Source organism: Anguilla rostrata, chromosome 8 (genome assembly GCF_018555375.3).
Source record: "Anguilla rostrata isolate EN2019 chromosome 8, ASM1855537v3, whole genome shotgun sequence".
In the NCBI taxonomy this organism is placed as follows: Eukaryota; Metazoa; Chordata; class Actinopteri; order Anguilliformes; family Anguillidae; genus Anguilla; species Anguilla rostrata.
In genome coordinates, this window is record NC_057940.1 from 15,709,008 (window position 1) to 15,722,432 (window position 13,425).

Sequence of the window (13,425 nt, forward strand, 5' to 3'; positions counted from 1 at the left end):
GATCGGCTTGAATGTGAAGAGTTAATGTTACAGCAGGACTTTTATTCAGAGTTTGAATAATTTTTAAATAACCAATTACAGTATTTGTTAAATAGCTATATATATGGCAAATGTATGCAGAAAGAATAATGCAAATATTCACCATTTTCACAATGATGCTTAAAGTGTATACATACAGTGAGCTCCATAATGTTTGGGACAAAGACATATTTTTTCTTGATTTGGCTCTGTACTTCACAATTTTAGATTCATAAACAAACAATTCACATGTGGTCAAAGTGCACATTATCATTCTTTCACAGTCCCCCCATTTCAGGGCACCATAATGTTTAGGACAAATGGCTTCACAGGTGCCTCTGATTAGTCAGCTGTGTTCAATTGCTTCCTCAGTGCAGGTATTCTAGAGCTTTCAGTATCTAGTAGTCTTGATTTTAGGCTTTTGATTGCCTTTGGAGTCTGTTTTTGCCAATAAGGACCAGAGTTGTGCCAATGAAAGTCATGGATTATGGAATTATGAGGCTGAGAAATAAAAAACAGCAGTCAGAGACATAGGCCAAACTTTAGGCTTACCAAAACCAACCGTTCGGAACATCATTAAGAAGACAGCACAGGTGAGGTCAGTAATCAGAAAGGGCCTGGTAAGCTAAGGAAGACCTCTAGAGTCGATCACCTAATAATTATCACCATAACGAAGGAAACTCCCAGACACCTGTTTGACAGATCAGAAACACTCTTCAGGGGGCAGGGGATGTGTCAGTGACTACTGTCTGCAGAAGACTTCAACAGAACTACAGAGGCTACTCTGCAAGATGCAGACCACTAGTAAGCCACAAAACAGGATGGCCAGGTTACAGTTTTCTAAGAACTACCTAAAAGAGCCAATAGAGTTCAAGAAAAAGTCTTGTGGACATATGACTGTATCAGATTCATTAATTTGTATCAGTTATGGAAAGGGCAAAGTGTGGAGGCCAAAAGTAACTGCCTGAGATCCAAAGAATCCCCCCTCATCTGTGAAACATGGTGGTGGGAGTGTTATGGTTCAAGCATGTATGGCTGCTACAGGTCGTATCTCACTTGTTTTCATTGATGATGTAACTGCTGATAGCAGCAGCAGCAGCATGAATTCTGAAGTGTGAAGGCACGTCAAAGTATTTCGTCGATGCATTTCTTAAGAATAATGGTACTCTTTCCACCGTGTGCGACAGCGAAGTGCCCCCAGTTTTGAACATATTGCTGTTCTTGCTGGGAGGTGTCAAATGAAACAAAGCATACGCACGCACAGAGGAGAAAATAAGGAGAATGATTTTCGTTTCGGTCATTCAACTTCTGCGGCTGATTTCCGCTCCCTTTATTCGCGTGTATGTCTGTATTCACGCTATAATCACATCCTTGAAATTCATTTACAATGACAGCGTCCCACGGGTGAACACGAACACTACCTGTATACTCCGCTCTTTCCCTACCCACAGACGTTTAGCGCCGGAGTGCATGTGAGGGAGGCGCTTCGTCCATTGGCTTGTGCTCTGTCACTTGGATCGAGCCCACCAGATTTGTGAATGGGACGAGTCGAAGTCTGACAGATGAGCAGTGCGCGCAGTGGAAACGCGGGCGAGTAGCCTAGTTCACATATTTGAACCGACAAATTCAATCTAATAACTTGAAGGCTTCAGTCAGTTCACTGAGAGCCGATCAGTTGAAACTTTGAATAAGTGCCTACACGGCAGTCAAATTTGCTTGACGCAGCGCGGATTGTAAATTTTACAGTTTTAGAAGAGGAAACGCTTCTAAGATCTAGTTCTTCGAAACGCGATGGATGCTTCAAAACCTCTCTTTGTTTTTTCGCTGAACGTCTTGTTTTCGTCTGTGAGTATAATTTTCTATATACAGGCATTTGCTTTTGAATTAAGATCCGACCATCAAGTAATGTTAAATCGTTTAAACTTTAACATGGCCTTTGAACGTTTTGTTAATTAATGCCATGTGTGTTCATGGAGGTGAAATTGGTACACCTGGTTTGAATTTTTTACAATGCAAATGAGAAATTTTCTGTTGCGTAAATTAGTTTGTATCAAGTGTATTTGTAATTGCGATGGAGAACTTAGTTTAAAATAATCTAAAAGCAAACAATGTAGGCTATTGCAGTAGTATCCGTGTCAAACAAAAGTCCAAATTTATAAGCTTAATGTCAAATTTTATTTTTTTAAATGTATTTAATTTTTTTTTCGGGGATATTATGTTGACTCTCCTATGCGCTTACCACGAGTTAATACTTTAAATATTTCGTTATTTAAAACCAGTGTTTTAATATTATTCTGAACAGAGATATACAAACTAAAATGGAATGGGGTTATAAGCAATTACGATTAAAATGCTGAATTTGTGTGGTTACAAGAAACATGACGCAAGACCCAACGGGAGCGTCCTTTCCTGAAGGGACGGGGAAATGCGGATCAGATTCAGGAGTACAGCCGGGGAGCGCCGTGCTGGTGCGTTCTATGCACACACATACAGTATACAGCCTGCCATTGCAAGATGCCAGTCATGATATCATCTTCAAAAAAATTTTTTTTGATAGGTTATTGTTCGCGACTGCGTTATTTCCCTTTACGGCGTTTAACTTTGTTGTTCTTTTTACCTTTGTTTGGTCAGTCGATTTGTCGCAAAGCCGTGAGTGAGTGTGGGTTGAGTAATGTTTAGCGCAGTGTATTTTCTATGGTCGGGGACGAGAGCCTGTTGAAGTGTGTTTTTTTGCAAGGTGTCAAAATGACAATTACCCAAAACCATCACATATTGCTGTTGGGCTGTTCCGTCACTAATGCAAGAAAATGGAATTGAGTTATCACTGTCAGAATTGAATCGGCTATGCCAGGTCTAAGACGTGAGGACGCGCAGTGGCACAAATTTTTTGGTAGTGTGAGATATTGTGCATAGCAAGTAGAAAAGGGGCAATGCTGGAATTTAGACTTAACACCTCTTGACACCACAGTTTAGTCGCTACTGTTTAGCCCTATTGTGTTCTGGGCCAGACTTACTGTAACTGTAAGAGCTATATTGACAAAAAAAATATTTGGCAACTTGGCAACAGCTTTTATGTTTCCATTTATACAACCAGAAATATACTAAACAGCAGTATCTTGCCTGGGAATTGAACCTGGGACTGCTGCCCCTTGTAGATATGCTTTCTCAAGGGTAGAGACAGTGAATAGACTTGAGCTAGATAGCAATCATTGCATTAGAATTAGATCATCATGTAAACCAGTGTTTTAAGTATGATATCCTAGAATTTTTTAATTGTTCTATTACTTTATATCCCTTTCTTCAGGTTTGCAACAAAATATGCAGAAGTTGATCATGAATGAACAGGAAAACCCACCAACTATAAAATTCAGATAGTTATGCCCCCCCACACTGAATTCCTTGCAAGACTTTTCAGGCTGCAGAATGACTAGAGATTTAACCAGATTTAAAAAGGGCCCACATGCAATTGTATTGCAAGACATGCCTTTAAAAATGACATAAAGCTTCCTTAGCTAATTTCTGAATTCGGGTTAATAGTGATTTCAATGCTCATTGATTCAAGCCGGTGCCGTCTAGCAGCTCATTGCTGCCTTGGAATGCCAATAAATGCTCGTTTTGGGTGGAGCACAGGAAGTGGTGGGAGGTGTCTGAAGGCCATTTTCTTCCTCAATGATCATTTCGTGCTCAGGTCTTCCAGCTGGCTTCCTTCCAGTCGAGGTAATGGCTTGGCTGGGTAGATTTGTCATTGCAAAGTTTCAGCAGTGGACAGCATCATTGCTTTGGAAAACTCTGACCACAAGGAACTATCATTCTGGGATTGCTTGGGTTCATGCCTCTGCATTGTGTAAGGATATCTTCCCGTTCAATCTTGCTTCTCACTCTGTAGCTTGCAGTTGTAATGCTACATAAACTGCGTGCTGCGCTTTAAGTTTTATTTTTTCGCAGCTGAAATTAAGTTGTTGCTTTGACATGTTAAATGTCAACTGCAAAAATGTTCCTATTTGTTCTCCGCAATTTGCCCAAGTAAACAGTTTTGTCCGTATTTGTATAACTCAAGATTTGGGAACTCCGTGTATGAGCCAAAAGGGCAATGTCATGAAGCGGAGTCTTTCTCAATCGGTAACCTGTTAGTGCAGAACCACAGCTATCCATCAACTTGTGTATGAGTTGTATAATGCACATACAGTATGCTAACATTTAAAGGTTATCTATGCCCCTGTTTCCTTTGTTTTCAGAGGAAAAGACATCTCTAAGAAGGTGTGTTCTCTGTCCCTGGAGCCAGTCTCAAATTATAGTTAGTTTTGTCATTTGAATGTTGCCACTTGCAGACCAGAAACATCAGGACAGACCCCCAGTGGCCGTAATGGTTAAAATGTCAGAGGAAAGGCCTCCCCCCACTCACAACAACTTTCCACTGCCCCCCCATCCTGTAAAGATTACAGGGTCACACTTATTTAGGGTCAGTGGCATTCCCTGGGGAGAACCCTGTGAGTCTGTATGAGAACCTGCTCATCTTTACAATTGATTGCGCTCATAATCAGCTGGCCACAGTTGGCAGCGGCCAAGGGGGAATTATTAATTAAAAAAACACTGATTACTGGAACTGAGAGCTAACTGAGGCCTCTCTTGGTTTCCATCAGGCTGTGATTAATACAGCAATGGTATTTGTCCCCATGGCATGGACAGGACGTTATTCTCACGCTACCAGTTTCAAATCTGGGGCAGGGCTGTTGTGACTAAAAAATGGAAGTGGTCTACAAACCCTTATGGAAATCCTCTCTTGCTTTAATGAGCACATCGGGATTTATGTGTGAATTTGGGAGAAGGTGGGAAAAGGTAATGAAGACACATTGGCCAGAAAATATTGCTTGTTATAAAGTTCAACACAATCACCAGACCAATGATTAGTTTCAGGTAGAAGCAATTTTTTAAAATTAATGTCATTCCAGTAATGGAATGCATATCTTCAGCTGTTTAATATCATCAAAAGATCTTAGAATATCATAGAACTTTGTGAAGATATTTTCATAATACGATGGCTTCTAATCTCAGTTTAGGAAGTATGAATTATATATTTTCAGCCATGTTTCCACTGAATTCCTCCACAAATCAATATTAGAGGGCTAACAGAAATTGGTTTTGACATTTTTGAGATGAACGGAAACCAAGAATTATGGTGATAACAATTAAATGGTTAAAATAAAATACAAAAAACATGTGAAAAGACTGCTGTAAATACACATTAAGGTACAGTATATATTATAGGTCACCCACCCAATATAGCTTGGTTGCATAAAACGTAACCATTCTTGCATGTGACAAATTTTTATTATTGGTATTTGGGGGGTAGCCATGTGATTTCTCAACTGCAAAAGAAATTGGTATAAATGAATGAAAACAGTGTTGTGGTGTCAGTTAGACATTCATGAATCTACAGCATGAGGTGGCAGTGTAGCCTAATGGTTAGGAAACTGTGCTTGCCCTTTAACGTCTGTGTGTTTGATTTCCAGGTGATGGGCTGCTGTTGTGCCTTTAACCTAAACTGCTTCAGTAAAATCATCAGTTACATTGTAATCCAAGTTGCTGTGGATAAGGGCCTGCAAAATTCCCCAAAAATCATAAGTGCAATGATTTGGCATTTAAATAAGTATGTCTAAATGGCAAATTGGAGCTTTTCAAAAATTGAAGGGTTATGATGGTTCTGTACTCTATGCACATGTACCCATCAAAGACAAGGTCAGTGGTACTCCTTATTTAATGTCATAGAGTGATCATCTTCACTCCACGTGAAAGCATTCAATTCCTCTGGAGAGATACGTCTTCCAAGATGACAATGCCCCACCCAGAGAGTTCAAAATAGCCCAGTGGTTTTGGGAGTATGACATCTTATCCAAATCATTGCGGTTTCAGTCTGGTCTGAACCCAGTTAATTATTTATGATGTGTTCCCAAATGATTCCTGAAACATACGTTTTAATTTCTGATTCACTTCCTGGTAGAAGGGTAGAGCAATTTTCCTTCTGCTGAATGGGACATTGGTAGACCCTATATCATAGCGCATCCAGGCTCCTGACCACACAGGTTGGCCCCGCACCCTTATAATTGGCTATATTAATGCTTCCATTGCTTTTCAGTACCTGTTAGCATCGCTTAGGAGTTCATACTTTATTTATTTTGGTGTTTGAACTCAGTGGAATTGGTAGAATTTTACGCCGACAAAGGGCTTTCAGCAAGTACATGAAGTCACTGCAGCCTTTCTTTCATTTGAATCCTGTATTGCCCGAGATTATGTAGACAATAAAGGATGGGCTGTTTTTTTGAAAATGTCTTTATTGACAAACTGTCCACCTTATGGGGGTGTCTTTACATAGTAAGCTCAGATGCACGAATGGCATTCTTTTCACGGAATGCCATGGCAACAGCCCTCTTTGTCTACGTCCATTCAACAGCGCCCTTGGAAGCATTCCACCTTAATGGAGCAAAGTGATTCATACAGCATACCACAATCACTTAAAAAAAAAAAATAAAAAAAAAGATTTAAATCTCTGCCTATGTAATATTTTTACTTTAATTCCCTGTGGACCGTTTTAAAGATGGTGTTCTTTATCTGTTGTGATGAGGAGGAATGAGATTGGGAGGAATAAGATGATGATGATGATGAGCAGGAGGAGGAAGAAGATGACGACAATAATGATGTTGATGTAGAGGAGCAGGGATAAGGTGATGATGATGTGGAGGAGGAGGAGTGAGATGATGATAATGATAGTCATCATGCTCCATTAACACAACATAAATGGAAAGTCACCGGATCCTTTGGGTGTCTGTAAGGAGATTGTAGGCTTTTTTGTGTCTGGCAATGACATTTAAAATATTAAAATAAAATGACAGGCCAGAAACTGATACTTGGATTTTTGTGCAGCAGTCTCAATAATGAGGGTTAATTGAATTCATAATGTGAACCTGAACCTTTTACAACTGTATTACCCATTTTTAATAAGCTATATATTTCACCGGCAAATGCACACAGATATACTGTGGTCAGACTGTTTTCTGTCACAGTGATGGCCAATTTAACTCAGGCTTTAGCACACCCAGGAGATATCATAAAATGGTTTTGACAAAGTAATGTTTGAAAGTCTATTCATTTAATTGGCATCGGATGCAATCTCTGGTAACATTTCATTTTCTGATCTGCAGTTCGATTAATTAATTATTAATAATAATAATAATAATAATAATAATAATAATAATATGTTAAATGCAGTGATATGTAAAATACAGTAATACCAGTGGTACATTTTTTTCACAAACAGGTCTTCCAATTTAGCACTTGGAAATCAAAGGTAACAATGGCTGCTTTAAATCCAGTCCATGCACACCTGTAGCTACACACTTGCTAAATCACTGTTTACCAAATTTCCACTAAACATGTACTTCTCTGACTCTGTTAGTAGAATGGCTGATCAAAAGGTCAGGAGTAGCATAGGTAACCTTTGACTAGTGCCGTACTATCAAGCTGGTGGCTGTATATATTTGCATATCATCTTGTGTTAGCTTTCATACTGTGATCATTCTTTGGCTGGGATAACACTGTAATCCTACACAGTAAATTCCGAGAACTGAAATATTTTGTCTGACGCTAGGAACCTGAATGGGACAGTAAAGCCTGCATTTGTCAAAACTTTCCTGGCCGTGGATCTGAATTATGTGCTCAACTCTGGCTCTCAGCTTCACATTCTTTGGAGAAGAAAAAGATAAAGTTTAAAAACGAAGAAATTTATCATTTCACTTTCGTCAGTTTTCCATTGCTGTAATACAACTGTCATACTTGTTGCATCCGAAATTGAAAACTAACTGTGCTACCAAGCGATAGTTATTAAGGTAACAGTTTCTGTTTCACTTTAATTTGCCGCACTGAAAGCAGATGTTTTTTTCTCCCGTAGCACAAAGCACGATTTTCCCAGTATGCTGTTGTGTCCATTTTTCACGGTGCAGTGAATTTTCTAAGATTGAGGGAAAGAGGTGTTCTTTTTTCCACCCCATAAAATGAAATCTAGGCAGCTGGAACCATAACGGTGTAGATAATCTAGTTTTTCATTACAGAATGTATTTTCCTTTTTGGGCAATCGGGTCTCATAAATCAAATGTAGCAATCAATGTTAAATGGATGTTGTCTGCCTATTTAAAAAATTGTTTGGTCACAAGAAAGGTCATGAATTGCAATGAGGGACTGTTATTCTTCCTTACCTGGAGCTGTCAGCTCTGGTTAAGATATTTTCAGGAGCAACTTTTGTTACACACACACACCACATGTGAGCAATTTTAGTACATAATTCTGTTGCCACATCAAAAACATTAATATTTACATTTGTGATAATAGATCAATAGAAGGGTAAATCTGGGATATGATCATTACAGCATAAACTCAGTATAACTGTATGTGCACCAGGGCCATATTTGTTAAGGTGGGATCACATGGGCTGTTCTTTGAAGCCTTGCCAGATAGCACAGATATTCCAAATTAGAGCAGGGCCCTGAGACCTTACACACGGGTGAGAAAAACTCCGGTAGTATCATGCTCAGTAACCAGGCATCATGACAGACTTCTTAAAATGTAATAACTGAAAAATCTTCATCACCCGGGTTCAACAGAGCCGCCCAGCAAAACTATGATCCATGGTCTCTGTGACCTCCACGTGAGGTTAGCGAGGCACAGGCTATATATGATGCTAACAATATCACTCTCAGTGAAGCTTGATTAAATGCAGCCCCTATAAACTTCTTCATCCAACAGAGTAACCGCTGTAAATCTCACGTCCGCTGATGTTCCCAGTGGTGACTCTGCAGAGGGACATTCTTATGATAATGAGCCAAGCGTATAATTGGAAACCTCTGGAAAATGGTGTGGTTTACGTGAGGAATGAACTCCTGTGTCACTGTCCTAATTTATAATGGAGGTGATCCACTCCTTCAGTTTCACCCCTGTGGGGACCTCTGCAAGCTGCGCAATAATTTTAGCAAATATAAATCATTACACGTGATGCTACGTTTGAAAACACTCAAAGTATGTTGCTTCCAGTTTATCACTCCAAACAGCAAGTGTTTAATTGGCTGTAAGAAGACTGCCCAAGTTTAGATAATTGATGGTAAGTGAAGGCAGCATTAAGCTCTCAGGTAGCTTTGAGAGTATTAAAAGTGAACACGTCCCTTTTTCTGATGAACATTTCTGGTCTTGTTTGCTCAGTGGGAGGCCTGCTGTGGCGAAAAGCTGAAGAAGCGAATTAATTGGATGCACTTTCAAAAGGACATCAGCGGGTGTCTGTCTGTAGAAGTGCCTGGGTTTTGAAAGCGGGCGTCCTGATTCTTTTCTGTCTTCTGTGGTGTTCTGCAGCTGTCTGAGACTTTCACATTTTGTTTTGTCTCGCACATAAACATGATGATTATCTGGATGTATTTATCAGAAAATTTGGATTCCTTTGATCAGCCCTGGTGTTACTCATTGGTCATCTTATCGCGTTCTGCTCTGCATTTTGGGCGGGCACTTGTTCCACGAGCAGAGTTATAAATAAAGTTATCAGCAAACAAATACTTTTTGTACCATGTTTGCTCATGTGGCCCAGAATCTGGCAGTGATTTGGATTCCAAGCAAACACAAAATCCACCACCTCATTCCTCCTGAAAATGAAACAGAAAAATAACTGTGCATTAGTATTTATGTAGAAAGTAGTTTTGCTAGAACAAGAAAGGGGACCAAATCAAAGACAGATTGCTCTTAAAAGCACAGAATGATTAAGTGATTAGGATCACTAACTGCAGGTTGTGGCCTTTTTGTACTTTTTTGTTTTTACAGGTGCTGTCTGTTCAGATGTGTGATGTTGTAATCGAAATTGAGCTGGCAAGAAATCAGTGCATTTCACAGGCAGAATCAGAAAATGTCACTTCAGGTAAGTTATAATTTGGTTCTGTAAGCATTACTCTATCCCAAATATAAGTAAAATTAATAGTAAAATATCAATTGCAACATGAGGTGATCCTGTAATTGGGTATCCTTTTGTTGTCACAGTCAACCCAAGCAATAATTGTATTAGTAAAGCTGCCATTCAAATATGATCCAACGCAGCCCCTGTACTTTATGAATATTGTAGCTCATCATTCTCCTTGATTTCGCAGAGATATAAACAATGCGACAGTTACGTCTATAAAAATGCTTGATTCAGAAAGCCTCTATATATTGTCTCAATTGAATGTTGCTTTTACCCTTGAAAAAACCCTTGTTTGTAATGATTAGCATAATGAAATCTGCAATGGCAGAGATGGTGCAGAGATTTTTTGGAACGCTTCCCCTTCCAGAACAGTCTGTCATTGAATAACTGTGAATAAGTCATTGAATAAGTATTGCCTTTAACACAACCACTCCTAAAGCTTCAGTAAGATATGAAATGAGTTATACTTGACTACTTGACTAGTGGGAGATTTATCCTTAGCCTGTGAGTGGACCCCAGGGATGAAAAATTAGTTCATTTGAAGCTGATTGAAAGTTGCGGAGGATTTCCCAGAAGATGAAAACCAGCCCTAGCAAGTCCCACCCAATGATGTACCAAATGTCCTCTTGAAGGCAAGGTCACATATTTGCTGCAAACCTGACAACCCCCTCCGCTCAACCCCGCACCACATCCCCCCCCTCCCCGTCCCCCACCCCGCAACTCCCATCCTCCCACAACCACTTGCATAAATATTGCCGTGATGTCAGTGGTTCTCACATTTATTAATGAGGCAGAAACCGAGGAACACTTATGACTGGCCATGTGATTTATGGGTGTGTGAGAGATTTTGTCAGAACTGGACCCAGTGTGGATCCCTGAAGTGGGTCTGTCCGCAGTGATTGCCGCCTCCCCTGGCAGAGAGGTTGTTTTATTAAAAAGTGTCATTATGGACTTTCGTACCGTGGCTCGCGTTGGATGATGCGCAGCACCCTGAAGGACTTCCTTTTCTTCCCTGATGTCTTGGATAAATATCAGTCTGGCACGTATGTGTCCTGGAACATAACAGTGTCTGAAGTCCTTCCGCTGGTCTATATGGCGGAGGTCAGTGTTCATATCCACATTGAATGTCATCATTTTATAAGGCACGGTAAAATGCATTACTCCTTCCAATGCTGGTAAGAGGAGAATGGTTTTCTACATGTGGATTTGTAAAGGAACTCGGAACTTCCAAATTATTATTATTATTATTATTATTATTATTATTATTATTATTCTTTTATTTTTATTTTTCCTGCCATCACATGATATATTCTACACCATTTCGTTTCGGTTTGTGCCAAAACGTGTAGAGCATGGGCACCGGAATCCAGTCCAGAAGGGCCCGCAGTATCTGCTATTTTTCAGGGTGTTTCAGCACCAGTGATTCATTTAAGTTGTTGATTGGTTAATGAATCTACGCACCTTCTCAAAGAGTTATTTGTCCACTGATTGAACAGGAACCACAAATCCCTGTGGACACTGGTTAATTTTTGGGATCCAAAATGCTTGGTTTTTTACATTTGTTATATACAGTATTGCTAATGTCAACTAGCTCTTCTGTGAAGTCATTCCATCCTTGTGTCCTGCAATTTCCCCCTAATAATCCTCCTAACAAACCTGGCAACTGGGTGAAACCAGCAATCACTGCATTCATCCTGCAGGCAATGAATGTTTGCCTTCCTGCAGGTGAAATAAATAATCCAAAAATTTCTTTTGATTTGACAGCAGATGGCTGCCATGGTTGCCAGTTGATTCAAGCGGTATGCTCTTCTCAGTCCATATAAGTCTTAACTCTGGCCTTTGTTGATCTAGATGAATTGTTAACATCCATTTCCCCTTTGTGCTCAGAGAGACAGCACATATAAGCTAACAGTTCAGTTCTGAGTTCTGACTGAGTGCACATTAAATTGTCAGCACCTGGCAGTCTTGAGTGAGTGGACTCTTATCCTCTCTTTGCTCTTAAGTTAATAGAAGTGCTAAATGTTAACATTGCCAAGTGAGGCTCAAGACTGCCCTTCTGTGAATCAAGTCAAAATGCTACAGATTTAGTTCATTTCACATTCCTTTTGAATCGTCCAACTTGACGGGCTGCTTTTTGAATACTGGCTCCAAAAGTGTTGCCTTGTCTTTACTTGAGATGTGTACACTGTTGAAACAATTGTTAAAGCTTAATCCAATGATACATAATCTTGAATTTTATTATTTTCAATAAATACAAATAATAATGAATGTATCACAAGGTAAAATTATAGCAGTTTTCCAATTTCTTTATTTAACTAGAATTTACTCTCTGTAAATGGTAAATGGTAAATGGACTGCATTTATATAGCGCTTTTATCCAAAGCGCTTTACAATTGATGCCTCGCATTCACCAGAGCAATTAGGGGTTAGGTGTCTTGCTCAGGGACACTTCGACATGCCCAGGGTGGGGGATCGAACCGGCAACCCTCCGACTGCCAGACAACCTCCTGAGCTATGTCGCCCCTATAAGTAGTAAGGAACTCTGTAGTGGAGTTCCAACAGAATGCATAAACAAAAATTATGCACATTGCAAATTATATTAAGGCCCACTACAGAAAAACAAGTCATATTTGTGAGATTACTGCTTGTACACCATCAAATGTGTGTTTTAATTACTGCATAGTCAGAAACAGTGAAATGTGCATGTTTCCTAATTTCCCCAAACAGGTTCATAAATTCAAAAAATGAAAAAGTTCTTTATTAATGTAATCACATTCATTATATAAATCATTGCTTTGTCCACTGCATGAGAATTCTTACTTAATATTTTGTAACAAAATAGTTATTTATGTTTTAACTTGCGATGAGGACATATCCTGATTTTGTTTAGGTTTAACATACCATGATGATGACTGAATAAATACTCAAGGTCGTTGAACTCATTTAAAGCTCTCTCCACAGACTTACAGTCCCATCTTACACAAATGCAGATGCATTTTCAAAAGCCACTGATGTTTAGATGTGAGGCCCTGTATTTATGTAGCTTGTAAACACTGCGCATGTCCTCGGATTGTAATGGATGTTCGTTAGAAATGTCTGCAAAAATGAGTATGTAATAAATCGGAATATAATGACTACATGTATTGGGATATAAACAGACGGGTGGCAAATTAAAGGAAAAACTACCATAAAGTGTCTTCATTTTTAGTTTTGGGCCACCACGAGCCACCAAACAGCTTCAATGTGCCATGACATCGATTGCACAAGTCTTTGGAACTCTGCTGGTCAGATGGAACACCATTCTCCCGAAAGATATTCCCTCGCACTGTCTAACACGTCGGTCCAAAATCTCCCATAGGTGTTTAATTGAGTTGAGATCTGGTGACTGCGAAGGCCATAGCATATGATTCACATCATTGTCTTAC

General features: G+C 39.5%; 1 protein-coding gene across 2 annotated transcripts in view; it reads left to right on the forward strand.

Moving 5' to 3' along the window:
* Positions 1-729: 729 nt before the first annotated feature.
* The window catches only part of LOC135260938 (vasoactive intestinal polypeptide receptor-like), a 56,005-nt gene continuing 43,309 nt past the window's right edge, over positions 730-13,425 (forward strand). Inside the window, exons 1-2 of one of the 2 annotated variants that reach the window (XM_064346693.1) lie at positions 730-822; positions 9,868-9,961. In XM_064346693.1, the coding sequence (XP_064202763.1) occupies positions 9,883-9,961 (79 nt within the window). In that variant the 5' untranslated portion in view covers positions 730-822; positions 9,868-9,882. Of the gene's footprint in view, positions 823-1,326; positions 1,864-9,867; positions 9,962-13,425 lie in introns of those variants that run through there. The other variant, XM_064346692.1, reaches the window with a different exon arrangement.